General features: G+C 38.4%; 5 protein-coding genes across 5 annotated transcripts in view; all 5 read right to left on the reverse strand.

The window, feature by feature from the left end:
- Positions 1-1,690, reverse strand: part of CBG19737 — a gene marked incomplete at both ends in the record, with an annotated part of 25,327 nt that extends 23,637 nt beyond the window's left edge. Inside the window, 3 exons of the mRNA XM_045241570.1 lie at positions 28-76; positions 124-1,173; positions 1,644-1,690. Coding sequence (XP_045096878.1) covers positions 28-76; positions 124-1,173; positions 1,644-1,690 — 1,146 coding nt within the window. The remainder of the gene's footprint in view (positions 1-27; positions 77-123; positions 1,174-1,643) is intronic.
- Positions 1,691-2,304: 614 nt separating this feature from the next.
- On the reverse strand, positions 2,305-4,471 carry CBG19738 (the record flags this gene model as incomplete). The annotated part of the gene is made up of 3 exons (XM_045241571.1): positions 2,305-2,673; positions 3,619-4,047; positions 4,298-4,471. The coding sequence occupies 3 exons, from the start codon at positions 4,469-4,471 to the stop codon at positions 2,305-2,307; spliced, it is 972 nt and encodes a 323-aa protein (XP_045096877.1).
- A 995-nt stretch (positions 4,472-5,466) lies between these two features.
- CBG25437 lies at positions 5,467-6,647 on the reverse strand (the record flags this gene model as incomplete). Its single annotated transcript, XM_045241572.1, has 3 exons — positions 5,467-5,520; positions 6,211-6,315; positions 6,405-6,647. 3 exons carry the CDS (start codon positions 6,645-6,647, stop codon positions 5,467-5,469), a joined length of 402 nt encoding a protein of 133 aa, XP_045100268.1.
- Positions 6,648-7,030: 383 nt separating this feature from the next.
- CBG25436 lies at positions 7,031-7,105 on the reverse strand (the record flags this gene model as incomplete). Its single annotated transcript, XM_045241573.1, has 1 exon — positions 7,031-7,105. One exon carries the CDS (start codon positions 7,103-7,105, stop codon positions 7,031-7,033), a length of 75 nt encoding a protein of 24 aa, XP_045100267.1.
- Positions 7,106-8,517: 1,412 nt separating this feature from the next.
- On the reverse strand, positions 8,518-14,591 carry CBG19739 (the record flags this gene model as incomplete). The annotated part of the gene is made up of 9 exons (XM_045241574.1): positions 8,518-8,629; positions 9,048-9,252; positions 9,711-10,185; positions 10,773-10,984; positions 12,481-12,610; positions 13,297-13,559; positions 13,961-14,030; positions 14,201-14,322; positions 14,462-14,591. 9 exons carry the CDS (start codon positions 14,589-14,591, stop codon positions 8,518-8,520), a joined length of 1,719 nt encoding a protein of 572 aa, XP_045096876.1.
- Positions 14,592-17,302: the final 2,711 nt, after the last annotated feature.

Raw genomic sequence — 17,302 nt, forward strand, 5'->3', positions numbered from 1 at the left:
GACTTTTCAAAGCTTAAGAATCCTAACTTCATCTGGCTTCGCTGATAGTCGAAATCCAAAATTTCCATTGTCAAATCTGAAACTTCAATTGCGATCCTTCTCTTCTTCTCAGAATACTCAAACGAAGCTTCCGATCCTCTTCTGAATCGTAACCTCTCCAGAATCCTCTCCTGCTTCTCGACACTCACCTTCCACCAGTGCAAATCGTGCATCGACACCTTCGCGCTAATCCCATCGATCGCTGAGCGACGAATCCTCTCCTGATCGGTGTCCAATTGCTCATACTGTATCGAATTCAGACGGATTTCTGACCTGAGCAATTGATCAGCGATGATCAATTCTAGAATTTGAAAGCTGGTTCGTGTGGCTTGAATCTGTTTGATGTTGGTGGTGACGTAGCGGGATTCGGTACCCGAGGTTACTGTATATTTGAGGGATATCGATCGGATGTCAATGTTCAAGGAGAGAAGCTTCGAGAGAAAAGAGTCTTCTTGGATGGCGACGACGTCTTCTGATGGAGCCTGTGACGTCATCCTCCTACTCAAACAACTCTCCACAACCATCAAAAAGTCATCGTTGAATGCAAAAGAAGGCGTTGAGATTCTCAATGCCACGTTGTCAACATAATCCTTATCAATATCCAATGATAGCTGGAATGGCATGGAGACTTCAGCCAGAAGACTCCTCTCGCTTTTCGAATTCCGTCTGAGCAACTTCCCTTGAATCAGCGAGCACGACGTCTCGAATTGCCACCCCTCACGACTTCTGAATGTCTCCAGAGACAGCTCGTCGATGGTGACGTGGAGAAGACACTCTGGGATAGTGTTCATCACAACGATGTGGACTCTGTTGATCACTAATCCACAGTACTGCGCGAGTCGGGTGAATCGCTGAAGCCAGATTTTCCTAGAAGACGTGCCTGACGTCGTTGATGAGGATGACGTGGATGTGACGTCATTCTTCTCAGCTTCTATCCGCACGTCTTCTAGTACCAGAATCCCGAAGCGTGTCGGGTGGGCGGAGTCTCGTTTCAGTGAGATCACATCGATGTGGATTGAAAGCCAGGCGATTCTGATGGTGACGTCTTCTAGGCGGACGAATCCGACGCCGCCGATTCGAACTTCGCATTTGGTGAAGTAGGAGATGATTCGGGAGAGAATGAAGTCGTTGTATCTGGAACATTCTGGGTTCTCTAAAAGTCTAAAAGTCAATTTTCACATTTTTAGGTCCCACAACGACAGCTACCGTAACCCAAAAAATATTTTATAATAGATTTTTTGGGTTTTAGATCAAATTTTGGATTTTTAGGGCGGCTTTTAAGGCTTCCATTCCGGTCGGTCGAATCGCAGACCGCCGACCTCACCGATTTTCGTGCATTTGCGCGTCGACCTGTTTGCATACGCTGCATTGTATTTTACGACAAACTATACACTAAATGTCTCGTTTGTCGTAAAATACAATGCGGCGTACGCAAACACGGGGACGCGCAAACGCACGAAATCGCCTTTTTCACTTTTAAAAATCGATTTTTTGGGGTATTCTAGGTCATCTTTTGAAACTTAAGGTCCCAAAACGACAACTGCAGTAACCCAAGGTCCATTTTTTTTAAAATTTTTTCATTCAAAATTTCCAAAAATTCTCACTTCCATAAAACCAAAATCAGTGTGACAACCGTAAGATGAAAAATCATTGTCAAAAGGCCGTGTCTAGCTGCATCTGCGGGTCTGAAATTTGGCTGAATTCTCAGTGGGGCGCGATTGCTCGCTGAATAGATTTGAAAAAAAGAAAAAAATAGGTATATTATCCATGGAACGGGTCCAGTTTAAACCGAATTTTCTGAGGAAAAAAAATTAGTTTATTTATTTATTGCAATAAGATAAATTATTTTTTGGTTAGTATTAAGAGGGAAAAAATGTACAAAATGGCACAAGTACAGACAGAAAAAGCCAAAAAATTGGGAAAAATCGAAAATAAAAAACGCGGAATTTCGAACAAAAACTTCAAGATTCAGCCGATTTTTAATGAAAAAAATCAGCGGAAAATATACATTTTAAGGTTAATTCTAGCGTTTTTAAGCCGAAATTCAGCCAAACTTTAATGTAAAAAAACGGCGGCAAAATTAAAATTTGGGTTGAAATTCTTTGATTTTTTTCGATTCTAACGAGATTTCTAAAGGAAAAATTGCACAAATTGGAATGAGAAGTAGAGTAATCCAGAGAAAATGAAACACAGGGGGGGTCGAATAGCCGAGTAAAGAACCCGAAAAAAGTGAAAATACATGCATAAAAAGTGGATGAAAGTGGCTTAGGATGCTTCTGGGAAGATCAAGATAAACGCGACAACGATGCCGAAGCCGAAATAGATGAATAGGGTCTTGAGAATTCGGAATTTTCCATTATGTAGTTCGTGGGGTATCACTTCGAATGTCGTAATGTACAGAAATGTGCCACATGCGATTGCTTGGAGGATGGAGGAGACGATTGCAGCTAGGGATTGCTCTCCGCCACTGATGAATTTCATGATTCCGATGCCGGCGAGACCTCCGATTAGCACTTGAACACTGAAGAGGAATTGGGCGAGAGCGATCCATGGGGTGGTGAGGTTTGCTTGGACCAGGCGAACGCCTAGGCAGAATCCCATGATGCATTTGTGAAGGATTAGGGCACCGAAGATCTGGAAATTTCGTTTTGAAAAGGGACCTTTTTGGGTCATTTTGAGATCATTTTGGACTATTTTAGACCAGTTTAGGACCATTTTTGGACAAATTAGGACCATTTTGGACCATTTTTGGACTTTTCTAGACCTTTTTAGTCTACTTTTCGGTCATTTTTGGACCACTTTGGACCATATTAGACCATTTTTGGATTATTATGGACCATTTTGGCCGATTTTAGTCCACTTTAGGACCATTTTTGACTATTTTTGTGTCATTTTTGGACGATTTTGGGCCATTGTAAACCATTTTTGGACTTTCCTAGCCCTTTTTTGACTATTTTTGGGCCATCTTGCGCCCTTTTTTGAACCTTTTAGACGAAAAAACTCTTCAAAAAGCTCTCAAAAATGAGAAAACTCTGAAAAACTGGTGATTTTGATGGTTTTTTCTTCGATTTTTCGCAAAATTTTGAGACCTTTGCAGGTTTTTCAGCCATTTTCGAAAATTCTTTTTCGATTTTTCCGAATTTTTCGGCTGAAATTTGATGGATTACTGTAGATTACTGTAGTTTTTTTTCTGCTGTTTTTTGTCCGCATTTTGACGTGGTTGTGTTTGCAAAGAAACTACAGTAATCTACAGTAATCTTGAACACCGTTCCATCGAATTTCAGTCGAAAAATTCGGAAAATTTGAAAAAGAATCTTCAAAAATTACGCTAATTTTTTGGAGTTTTGGCGGGAATTCAAATTCGAGAACCGATTTTTCGAAATTTTGCAAATTGTTTAGTTCAAAAAAAGCTCGAAATGATCTGAAAACGGCCTGAAATTGTCCGAAAATGGTCTAAAATCGTCTCAAAATTGAGTTTTTTCGCTTTTTGAAGCGATTTTCAAGGTTTTGCTAATTTTTTTTGAATTTTTTTTTCTGTGAATCTACACAATTTTCTTTATAAAATGAGGCAATTTTCACCTGCAAAAGCTGTGAAGCATCGGAAGTGACCGCCAACGAGAGTCCCTCGAAAAGCGCATGTACCGACAAGGCGAGAACCAACATAGTTACTCCAATACTCGACTGAGCAACGTCCTGCTCTCCAGAATCCACGTCTTCATGTCTCATCTCGTGGTCATGGCTGTGAATATGATAGCCAACTTGTCCGAACACATTCCGCTCTCTGGCAGCTTTCACAATTTGATCAATCGATAGAACCAGTAGAAATCCAACGGCAACAAATGCCAATGGCACTGGGAACTCTGTGGCCACTTTGGTCTTCTCGAAGGATTCTATGGAGTCGGGAAGGAGGTCCAGAAGGCAGGCTCCGAGGAAGACACCTCCGCCGATGCACGAGACGAACGAGAGCAAGTGACTTCGAGCCCATTCGCCTTTTAGAAATGTCGCTATCTGCAATTATGGATAGATTTTTGACCCAAAAACTTGAAATTTTCGACTTAGAAACTTAAAATTCTGACTGGAAAGTTCGAAATTCTAGGAAATACTGTAAGTTGTTGAAAATTTGAAAAAAAAACTCATTTTTGCGATTTACATAAATTTTTAAAAGATTTCGGCTTTAAACATACGCTCTTTAATAGATTTTCGACATATTTTAAGCTCGAAAATCGATACTTTTAGGTTTTTGACACAGAAGAAAAACCCAATTTTCAGAGGAAAATCTCACCATTCCAGCTCCAAATGTGAGCACAAAGAGGATGATGAGCAGCACGGCTCGTAGAGCATCTTTCGGTTCTGCTCCTTCTCCTGAACTCGCTTCCCATACGCTTTTGTCGAATACCCGTTCTGTGAGACGGGACACAATCCGTCCGTACATCTGAAAATGTTTTTTTCCAAAAAAAAAAATGTCTTCGATGCTAAAAAGAAAAAGTAACGAATTTTTGATGGAATAGCAAAAAAACGAAATTTTTTTAATTTCAAAAAATTCGATTTTCTAAAAAAAACCATATTTTCAATCGAAAACCCAGCGAAAATTAACAATTCTAAACTTAAAAACCTCTATTTTTCCATTCGAAACATCGAGAAATGCAGAAAAATCGATTTCAGATCGTTTTTTTTAGAGCAAAACACAGCACAGAAATCAATCATCTTTTCAAAGTGCACCCCCACTTCTCTCGCACCCTCTCACTCTCTCGCGCGTGCAGATAGGGCGCGTTTGCACAACGCTCATTTTTCCGTTTTTTATTTTCGCTTTTTCAAAGATAAAAAGATAAGGGAAAGATACTTTTAAAATAGAAAAAATAAGAAAAAAAATAAGGAAAAAAAAGAAGACAATATTGTACAATCATCATTGCTAATCCTTTCCCTGTTTCGTCATCTGATGACACATACACACAGTGGTCAGAATGTCTCTTTATTAATCGAAAAACACCCGTACAAATCAATAAGAATCGAGTGAATAGGACTCACTATTGAGATTGTTTAATAATAGATTATAAAAATAAACTCCTAGTTTTCTGAATGCTTTCAAAACAGCTCATCGGACTTAAAAAATTCCAAAACCCTTGTTCTGGAAGCAAGATAAATATAATTGAAGACGAGTGGTCATATTTGTGAAGGAAACAATAAAGATATCAGTAACTTATCAGTATTTATTAAATTCAATCGAATTAAATATTCAAGTAGGAAACGGAGAACAATCTTAGGGCAAATACTCATTAGCTTGATGATCTTTTGCTAAATGCTCACTTGCTAAACTCGCTCATTTGATAAAATAGTCTCACTTGCTAAATTTTATTTGCTACATTTTGATCGATTGCTAAAAATGAAAAAGTGAAAATTTTGCTGTTCTTTGGAAATTTCAGCCATTTTTTACTGGTATTCTTTCAGAATGTTCCGGTGCTGAAACGCCTGTTTTCCGGTAAGCTGTTTCAGTCTAAGCCTTCAATTTGAACAAGTCCTCTATTTAGCAAATGATCAAAATCTAGCAAATGAGCATATTTAGCAAGTGAGCATTTGGCAAGAGATCATTATCCTAATGAGCATTTTCCCAATCTTAGTGAACATATCAGGCAACAAAAAACCACAAACAAGAAAAAAGAGAGTTACAGAAAAAGGGTAGATTATAGAAATGTAGGATGCCATACAAACATGAAGAAGACACCATGTTTCACTTTCACAGAGGCTATGTCGAATGCATTTGTACAGTCCCAATGATCGGGCCACAACGGGAAGATATTTGAGAATAGGCATCCAGCTTGCCAATGGTATGTTAAGCTTCTTCCAAATCTGTAACCAAATAATGTTGAATTTTCCAAACGAAAATCACTCACGATTCTTTTAAAGGTGGGGGGGGGGGGAACATGAAAAAAATATTTTTCTCGAAATTCCGTCCAAAGATGCCCCTCGAGGAGTTGAACTTGTGATGGCGATGATTGAGGGTGCGGCGCCGCTACCGACTGAGCCACGCGGGCAAAGAGAAAGCGCACGCCCGATTGCATACATAAAGGCGAGGACGACAGCTGTACGCAGAGTGACATTAAGCGTTGTACACCGTCACGGTAGAATGCATACTCTAGCTACAAAAAAACTACGAAAAATCTCCTGTCCCCCCACCTTTAAGACATATCTAGCTGGTCTCTTCTCCGGATCCCATCTACTGGTCTGAATTCCATCAAGTAATCCTTCTCCATTTTGAAAATCACCACAAACAATCATTGTCTTTAAGTTAGTATTGTCACTGCTCAACCAGTGCTTCAAAAATGCATTAGCACATTTGGAATGTTCCAAAGTTTTGAGTCATCGCTCACAAATCCTCCAATGTCTTGCTTGATCAAAGTAAGACTATTCTGGATGTTAGCCTTTTCTAAAAACTCTTCTGCTATCCTTGCATCCAGATATTCATAGGAACTGTGTAAATACAAATTCTTGATAGTTTGAGACTCATGAAGATCCGAGGAATCACTCAAATGCATTATCATTTCCAAATCAGGAGTCGTCCGGAATAGATCCACACAGTATTTGTGAAGTTCCATCGGCCATTTCTTCATCATATTCTTCTCGAAATACAAAGTGGGAATTCCAGTTTTTGGATCGAGAGAAATACTGAAAAATATTTGAATTATATAATATTATTTAAAAAAGACATTCATACCTGCATTTACATTTTAATTCATTTATTTTGAAAACCAATCCAGATTTCAACTCAATATGGTTTTATTGAAATACAATTCTTCTAGGAACTTGAATTCCTTTAAAGGTGGGGGGACAGGAGATTTTACGGGGGATTTTTGGGGCCAGAGTATGCATTCTACCGTCACGGTGTACAACGCTTAATGTCACTCTGCGTACAGCTGTCGTCCTCGCCTTTATGTATGCAATCGGGCGACCACTTTCTCTTTGCCCGTGTAGCTCAGTCGGTAGCGGCGCCGCACCCTCAATCCTCGTCCCACACGTTCAACTCCTCAAGAGACATATTTAAACAAAATTTCGAGAACATTATTTTTTTCATGTCGAAATCCTTCATTGGATTCAATTCTAAACTGTTGTTTGATAGACTTCTTAACTCGGTTAGAACAAAATGAGAGTAATAGGATTTCATTTGGTTTCATTTCCATGAATACCAAATCTTTCACAAGATACGGTAGTTTCAGAAAATTTACCATTTTTAGGAATTTGGTAGGAAATAGGAAGATGAGAATGAAATGATAAAAGGTAGTCAGAAAGGTATTCCTATTGATTCTCTATTGATTTCGCCTGTGTCTGTTTGAATGGGTACTGTCTCAGTAGAGCGCACTTGTTACACACTCATACCGTATTAATGTGCATGATGGGTTATAATGACGTAGACGTGTTTTAACTTCAATGTTTAACTGCCTACAAAACAAGCTGAAACTTATTGAATATGTCTGAAAATGCTATAGTATACCAATCACAACTAGAGCTTCATGTTTGTAGTTGACAACTTTTTTCGAAAATCAGGTCCTATGCTTCGTGGAAGAGAGAGCACCTAGTAGGCCAGGGCGCGCCAGTGAGAGGTAGCATCCACGTGTCATATCTTCTCAGAACCTAATTTTGGTTAAGGATTGTCAACTACAAAAATAAAGCCCTAGTTGTGTTTAAACTACTCAAAAATTTTTAAAATGAAGCCCATACCTTGTTTAGTATAATAAAATGAAGCCCATACCTTGTTTAGTATAATTTGAAAATCTGAAAGAAATCTGATAAGTTCTAAGCCATTTCTCACACGCTCGATTAGGTCTTACTAGATAGAGCTTTACTTTAAAGGTGGGGGATCATGAAAAAATAATGTTCTCGAAATTCTGTTTAAATATGCCCCTCGAGGAGTTGAACTTGTCGAGGCGAGTATTGAAGGTGCGGCGCCGCTACCGACTGAGCCACGCGGGCGAAACTGGAGCAGGCGCCTGATCGCATACATAAAGGCGAGGACGACCGCTGTACGCAGAGTGGCATTAAGCGTTGTACATCGTGACGGTAGAATGCATACTCTGGCCCCAAAAATCCCCCGTAAAATCTCCTGTCCCCCCACCTTTAAAATAAAACTAACTTAAGTTTTCTGATTGAAGCCCACAATTTACTTGCCCTTCACCTCCATCATGAGATATCAAGAATGTGTCTGTTAATAAAGTATTGATGTATTTATCAGCTGAAAATTGAGGTCATTTGAAAAAAGACTGTCTGCAGATCTATCGCTCAGAATTTCTATTTATTAATCGAAAAAACACCCGTACAAATCAATAAGAATTGATAGAAAAAAGTTTCAAAAATCACAAAAAATAGGGGGTTTCCTGGCTAACAACATTTTTCGAGATCAAAGTATGGAAGGTTGGGAGGTGACACATGGAAAATTTGAAAATCAGAACAATGAAAGTGCGCTCCAATGAGAAAAGTGCGTTTTCATAATCAATTAGCAGGTGTCTGTTGGCTATTGGAGAATCGTTTTCCTCGTCGTGGCAGTGATTTGTTGAATGTGCCATCCGATGGGAATACGGCGTACCCTTTTCGTTCTCGGGGACTGAAAAATTGGGTGTAATTAGACTAGTATAAGTTTTTTAATTGCTTTATTTTGTTCAGAAAACCATGTAGACTTACCTAAAAATGAAGAAAAAATTCGAAAAAAATTCCTTCATTGAGAAAAATCGCAGTCCCTTCGGGAGAAGAAGCGCGCGAGTTCAAATTTTTTTTTGCTTGATTTTCAGTATTTTCATAAAATATTTTTCAAGGTTTTTATCTCGGAAAACCTGAAAAAAACACTGAAAATCAAGAAAAAATTCGAATTCACGCTCTTCTGCTCCAGCGGGGACTAAAAAACTCGTGCTCGTCCCTAATGACTCATAGCGCTTTTCGATGCGCTTTCCTCGAATTTTTTCTTCATTTTTGTGTGAACCTACATAATTTTCAGCACAAAAAAAATCAATAATTTTTTGACCTACCTCCTCCTATCAGTAAAAGCTGTCGGCGCTTTTATTCGGCTTCGAAACGCTGGCTCTGGTGGCTGTTCGACGGATGTTGTGGTGGATGTCATCGTAAGTGGTTGTTTCTTTTTTCGAATTGACGAATTGAGCATAATTGGGACATAGGATGGGCGGTTCAGAGATGGTGGTAGTGGCGGTTTGTTGTTAGAGGACTTTTCGAAAGCTGAAAATCGTTTTGAAGATTTATATGGTTGAATGAATGACCCAATGAAGTTTAACTTTGAGCCAATTTACCTAGATTCCTGTTAAAGATATCAAAAAGTAATCAACTGATAAAATGTTTTTGATATTATGATAAACATTTTGTCAGTTAACCACTTTTTGATATCTCTTACAGGAAGTGAGATACATAGGCTCAAAGGACAGGTGCCCTCCCTTGCGTCTTACCCTTTCTCTCTCCCCGGGAGGTTACGGTAAACGATCTAAAGCACTCAAACTTTGAGTCCATATATCTCGCTTCCTGTAAGATATATCAAAAGGTAGTCAATTGATAAAATGTTTATCATAATATCAGCAACATTTTATCAATTGATCACTTTTTGATATCTTTTACAGGAAATGAGATATATGAGCTCAAAGTTTTGGTGCCTCAGATCGCTTACCGTAATCCCAAAAACTCACACTTAACAATATCGGAAACCTTCGTCGGCGTTTGTATCTCCATTTGCTTCTCTTCCTCTACTCTTTCCTCTTCCTCCCCATCCTCTTCTGAATCCTCTCGTGATTCCCTCCCACTATCCACTGACTTCTGCTCACTACGTGGCGATGATTCTGGAGTCTCCGAGAGATTCTCTTCAGAAGACGTTGTCTGTCGTTTCGGCGCGTCTTCATAATCCACTTCATTCACCACGTCTTCTAGAATAATCGGAAGTGCTGGAATGAATCGCCTCTGACGAATTCGCTCCTTTGCAATGTCCACAACTCGACGAAGATCATACAAGAATTGGATGGCTAGAGCTGATGGATGTGTCATTTGGGCGGGATCAAAATATTCGGAACTAAAAATCAGCCGTTTTCGATTTAAAGAGTGTGATTGAGATTGAAGGATTTCCTGATCATCGATTTCCTCGAATTCTGGCATATGAGGGGGGAGGGTCTGGAAATTGGATGGGTATAAAACTTTGATCTCGTATATCTCGTTTCCTGTAAGAGATATCAAAAAGTGGTCAACTGATAAAATGTGTGTGATATTATGGTAAACAATTTTGTAGTTGACTACTTTTTGATATCTCTTACAAAAAGTAAGATATATGGACTTAAAGTAACCGACCTCCCGAGGAGAGAGAAAGGGTAGAGGGGCAATGGGGCGGGGGGCACCTGTTCTTTCAGTTCAAATATCTCGTTAGCTGAAGAAGATATCAAAAAGCGGTCAACTACAAAATTGTTCATCACAATAGCAACAATATTTTATCAGTTGACTACTTTTTGATATCTCCTACAGGAAGTGAGATATATAGATTCAAAGTAATCGGACCTCCCAAGGGGAGAAAAACAGGCGATGTGTGGAGGGCGTCTGTCTTTTGATCCTATATATCTCATTTTCTGTAAGAGATATCAAAAAGTAATCAACTACAAAATTGTTTATCATAATATCAGTAACATTTTATCAGTTGATTACTTTTTGATATCTTTTACAGGAATCGAGATACATGGGTTCAAAAACTGGCCCCAATTAAGACTCACATGATGTTGATGCTTATACTGTTGAACGAATTGCATTTGAAAATCACTGATTAACTTCCGTTTCTTCATACTCCAACAAACGTTCCAAACGATGAAAGTGATGATAATTACCACGATAATTAGGGCAATTACGACCAGAAAGTAGATGGATTCGACTCGCCACCCAGTCTCTTCCATATCGAACTGTTTGTGGTCGAAGTTAGATGAAGTTCCTGGAAAAAATTCAACGAATTTCGAGTTTTCAAAATTTTCTAACATTTCTAGAACAATTTTTTTCTTTGAAAGTTAAAAAAAAAACTATAATTTTTGCGATTTCGGGTCATTTTTGCTAAAAATTGTCCAGATGGCTCAGTGGGTTCTTGGAAATTCGCCACTACCAATCTGACTACCCAAGTTCGATTCCACCTAGCGTCAGATCTTTTTTTATTTTTGTGCTGAGCAATTCGAAACTATTTTAGACCTCTTAGTGCAAGGTTCGATTTTTCTTGTGGTCTAAAGATTTTTTTTTGCTTTTAAAAACTTTTAGACTGTTGGAGGATGTGTCGAAATACTTAGTAAGTGCATTTAGATTTGACTTGAGCTATTTGAAACTGCGAAAAATGGTTTTGAAAGCCTTGAAAACCCCTAAAAACACTTTAAATCTCAATTTAGCTCGTTTTCCAAAAAGTTGTCCAGATGGCTCAGTGGGAATTTGAGACCAATCTGACGACCAAAGTTCGATTCGACCTAGCGTCAAATCTTTTTTAATTTTGTGATGAGCAATTTGAAACTATTTTTAGACCTCCTAGAAGCTTCTAACTACCAATCTGACATCCACGGGTTCGATATTTCTTGTGGTCCAATTTTTTTTACTTTGCAAAACTGTTTACTATCGGTTTTTTTTGTAATTTTTAAGAAAACTCCTGCTCTTCTGGTTTTGAAACTTTAAAAAACGTTAAAAACCTGAAATTTTGCCGATTTTGAGTCATATTTGCCAAAAATGTCCAAATGGCTCAGTGGGATTTTCAGACCAATCTGAGGACCAAAGTTCGATTCCACCTGGTGTCAAATCTTTTTTATTTCTGTGCAAAGCAATTTGAAACTATTTTTAGACCTCTTAGAAGGTTTTTAGCTACCAATCTGATGTCCACAGGTTCGATATTTCTTGTGGTCCGATTTTTTTTTTGCCTTTTAAGACTTTTGTTATTCTTACCATCCACAGTTTCATTGGAAATTTTAGCACCCATTTGATTTGAAAATCGATTTTCAGCCAAAATAAACAAAAACTAATATGGGACAAAAATTGTCTAGGAAAAAAAACTAGAAATTTCTCTAGAGACTGTATATTTTTTGTTATTGTCTGCTATATTTTTTTTGTGTGCCTAATTGGATATAAGGGACCAAAAATTCATAGTCCCCGATTATTAGAATATTTTCTCTTTCCGTATATGTCTCAATCCGAACACCCATCTCCTTTCAATTTCCAAAAGAAGTGATAAGAGAGAACCCATTTCTCTAGCACTCTCTCATTTTGCTACACTCTCTCCCTCTTCATCTCATTGAACATGTAAATACGTTCATTTCTGTGTCACATTAGAACTTTCACTATCACCTTTTTCTTTTCTCTTCTATTATCAGAGATACAGAGAAGAGAGAGAGAGAGAGAGAGAGAGAGAGAGAGAGAGAGAGAGAAAGAGAGAAAAGAGGAGACAGGGGAAACGAAACCAACCTGAAGAACCCGCAATTCGGAGAGAAATACAAAATGGAGAGTCTGATGACGTGGCAAACGTTCGACAGTCCATTTTTATCATTACTATGGCTCCTGACAAGAATTGAGCATCGAATTCGGTGCCGCCGAACTGCAAAACATGGTTTTTGGAATCGCTTATTACAAAACGAACTGAAACTTTCCCGATTCATCTGAAATTGTCACATTATACTAAACAAACCCGGAGCTTTATTTTTGTAGTTAACAACTTTTTTGTAGAATCAGGTCCTAGGGAGATATGCCACGTGGAAGAGAGCGCTAGGCGAGTGCGCTGCTCGCCTACGCGCCCGCGCCAGTGGGTTGGCGCTTCTATTTGGCATATCTCGGCAGGACCACATTTTGGTAAAAAATTGTCGACTACAGAAATGGAGCTCTGGTTTTGTTTAAACTACTCAAAACATTTTAATAAAATTGAAAAAGGTTGAACTACTTTTGTATGTGTTCAAAATAAAGCTACTGTAAACACTCAAATGGAAGGTCATTTAACTTTAAAATCATATATCTCAGCTTCGGTGAAAGATATCAAGAATATGTAAGTTAATAAAATGTTGCTGATATTATAAGGAACGTTTTGTTAGTTAATCACTTTTTGATATCTCTTGCAGGAGCCGGGATATATAAGCTCAAGTTGGCGGTATTTTTATTGATTGCGTCAGTGGGACTTTCGCTACAAACTTTCCAACCTGACTACCCGGATTCGAATTCCAAGTGTGGAAAATCTTTTTTCAGAGCTTTCAAAAGAGCAAATTTGCATTATTTTTCCCAAAAAGAACTCACATAAACAATAGGTTTCCCACCAGAACTCGTCAACTGAAAAAGTCCTCTTTCCTTGGCGATGGCTCTCCATTTCGTATTCAAATTCTCGTATAAAATCTTCCGAATCGAACAATTCCATTCATCGGCTCCACGAGAAGACGTTCGAATTCCGGCGCTTCTGAAGTCCAAATCCACGTCGGGAAGGATTATGGTATGTGGGCGGAGCTGGACAACTGGAATCGCCGAATTGATCGATTTCCAGCGGATTGTATTCGGGCATTCGTCTGAAAAAGGGACATTTGGACATACAGATTCTCGAAAAACATTTAAAACAAACATTTTGGGCTTTTTTTTGGGTTTCAGTAAGAAATTTTAATATTTAAAAAAATTTGAAAAATTCGAACCACAAGAAATATCGAACCCTGAATTTCAGATTGGTAGCTTAAAACCTTCTAGGAGGCCTAAAAATAGTTGTAAAATACTCAGCATAAAAATAAAAAAGATTTGACGCTAGGTCGAATCGAACTTTGGTCGTCAGAGTGGTCTGAAAATCCCACTGAGCCATTTGTACAACTTTTTGGAAAACGAGCTAAACTTTCATTTAAAATGTATCTAGGGATTTTCAAGGCCTGGAAGACCGTTTTTGCAGTTTCCAATAGCTCAAATAAAATCTAAATGCACTTACTAAGCCTTTCGACACATCCACCAACAGTGCTCACATAAGCGGGTCGGAGCATAGGGCAAATGCATGAGCACTGAAAAAAAGTGTACTTTGTAGTTTGAGCTCATATATCTCAGTTCCTGTGAGAGATACCAAAAAGTGGTCAATTGATAAAATGTTGCTGATATTATGATAAACATTTTATCAGTGGACAAAACTTTGATATCCCTTACAGGAAGTTAGATAAATGGGGGGGGGTGGTACCTCTTTGATACTAAAATTGGCATCCGTGTGATTTTGAACATATGGAATCGCCTGGTGTAGATGCTCACAAGAGGACGGGCAGACCGATGGATTGATAATGTCGCTCTCACCAATTTTCCTGGCTGAAAATCTCAGAACTGTTTTTTTTTGTTTGGAAAAATGTTAATCTACAAAAAGGTCGACATTCCTTTAACAAACAGAAGAAGAAAAAGACCATGTGACCCCCAAAAAAGTTACACATGATCACAAAAAAGGACCTACCGACTGAACTGATCAGCCTATCGAATCGCCTGGGTCCTGGCTCCAAAAACAACGTTTTTGGCTCTTTTTGCTCGATGGGCAGTGTGCCAATGCCACGTGGCAGCAGGAATAGAAGGATTAGAAGAATCATAGTAACATCTTCAAAGGTTCAGAAGAGAGAAATTCAGAAAGAGGGGGAAAGAAGAGGAATGTGATAGAGATAGAGGGCAGTAGTGGTGATAAGGAAATGATAATATCCTAGGAGAGAGAGGAGAGAGAGGGAAAAGAGAAAAAGGGAAATTTTGGAAAAAGAAGAAGAAGAAGAGACAACGCTTCAACGAACAGTGCCGATTCTCCTCTTTTTCTCCTCCTCCTCCAATTTCGAGGTCGTTCATTCTGAAGGAATTGAAGAAAAGGAGAAGAAGACGGTCAAATATCTTCTGATCGAAAAACTTGATAACAAAAGAAAAGAGGAGGCAAATGACACACAGATGTACGAGACATTTAGTATGACCCAGGACATGATGGGCAAAGCATGGACAGGAAATGGGAACCATATCGGTCAGTGGTAAAGAGCCCTTCTAACACAGGTTTGAAATGAGCTCTAACTTTAAGTCTATATATCTCGCTTCCTGAAGAAGATATCAAAAAGTAGTCAACTGTCAAAATGTTTATCATAATATCAGTAAAATTTTATTAGTTGACCACTTTCTAACATCTTCTTCAGGTAGCGAGATATTTGAACTGAAAGAATAGGTACCCCCAGTCCCCTTTGTCTCTCACCACTTTCTTTCTCCTCGGGAGGTTGGTTACTTTAAGTCTATGTATCTCGATCCCTGTAAAAGATATCAAAAAGTGGCCAACTAACAATATGTTTATCATAATATCACCAATATTTTATCAATTGGCACATTTTTGATATCTCTTATAGGAATCGAGATAATTATGCTCAAAGAATAGGGTAGCCTTCTGTCAGAGAATTTATGGTAGCTTTATTTTGAAAACACATACAAAAGTAGTTCAACCTTTTTCAATTGACTTGAAACTTTATGAGTAGCTTAAACAAAACCAGAGCTTCATTTCTGTAGTTGACGATTTTTCACCAAAATTAGGTTCTGAGAAGATATATGCCACGTGGAAGGTGCACCTGCTTTTGGCGCCCCCAGGTATGTCCTCTCCCAAGTGGCATATCTCCCTAGGACCTGATTTTTGAAAAAAAAAAAAAAAAAAAAACGAATCCCAATAGTTTCAAATAGAAAAAAATGTTCTCGAAATTCCGTTTAAATATGCTCCTCGAGAAGTTGAACTTGTCGAGGCGAGTATTGAAGGTGCGGCGCCGTTACAGACTGAGCCACGCGGGTAGGAGCGGGTGCCCGATTGCATACATAAAGGCGAGGACGACAGCTGTACGCAGAGTGACATTAAGCGTTTTACACCGTAACGGTAGAATGCATACCAGAGTTGAGCGGAAATAAAATTTCGCTTCACAGAAGACGGAAGACGGAAATGGAACAACAATTTTTTAACGGAAGACGGAAGACGGAAGACGGAAGACGGAAGACGGAAGATCGAGGAATCGCAATTTTAAAATTTTAATTAGAAAATACTTTAGATTCGAATTTTGGCATCGGTTTTGCAGATAGACGGATCCGCCGTAAGAATTTCGAAAAAGTTGACTCAAAATTCAACAAATCCTATAAAATTCTAGTTTTCCGTTATTCGGGATTTTTCCGGGCTTCACGGAAGACGGAACAAAATTTTTCCGGACGGAAGACGGAAGACGGAAATCCGCTCAACACTGATGCATACCCTAACTCCAAAGAAAACTCCGAAAAATCTCCTGTCCCCCCACCTTTAACGGTTTTTCTATGTCTTTATGAGACATTATGCAGATTAATACGGTATGAGTGTGTAACAAGTGCGCTCTACTGAGACGGCACCCGTTCAAACAGGCACAGGCGAAATCAATAGAGAATCAATAGGAATACCTTTCTGACTACCTTTCCTCATGGTAAATACATGAAATTCTATTAGTGTCATTTTGTTCTAAACGATTTCAGAAATCTATTAAGCAACAGTATAGAATTGAATATAATAAAGGCTTTCGTATCAATTGTGGTAGGAAAAATCACCGTATCTATTATCATTTTCAAGATGAAGTTAAAAATCGACTAGAATTGATAGTAGATCATAAATGGTATGATAAGAAAGTGATCAAATAGAAATACATTGATAATTTGGATTTGCTGAAAAAGTTCAAGTTCTTAAATGGTGTCGCTATCGAGTTGAAATCTGAGTTCGTTTTTGAAATAAATGGATTAAGATGTAGATACAGGTGGGAACATTTTTTGAAAATAGCTTTAAATTTCTTACGTTTTTCAGTATTTCTCTCGATTCAAAAACTGGAATTCCCGTATTTCGAGAAGGATCTGATGAAGAAATGGCCGATGGAACTTCACAAATACTGTGTGGATCTATTCCGAACGACTCCTGATTTGGAAATGATAATGCATTTGAGTGATTCCTCGGATCTTCATGAGTCTCAAACTATCAAGAATTTGTATTTACACAAATCCAGTGAATATCTGGATGCAAGGATAGCAGAAGAGTTTTTAGAAAAGGCTAACATCCAGAATAGTTTTTCTGCAATCAGCCAATATCTTGAAGAGCCAGTGAGCGATGACTCAAAACTTTGGAATATTCAAAATTTATGCATTTATGACTATAACTGGGTTTTTGCACGACAATTAACTCGATTCACAGGAAAAAATGCGTATCTTGTTACGAGAGATCGCAACGATATAGCACAACATTTGAATGCATTTTTGAAGCACTGGTTGAACAGTGACAATACTAACTTAG

The sequence above is a fragment of the Caenorhabditis briggsae genome (assembly GCF_000004555.2).
Source record: "Caenorhabditis briggsae complete genome, chrI, whole genome shotgun sequence".
Taxonomy (NCBI): Eukaryota; Metazoa; Nematoda; class Chromadorea; order Rhabditida; family Rhabditidae; genus Caenorhabditis; species Caenorhabditis briggsae.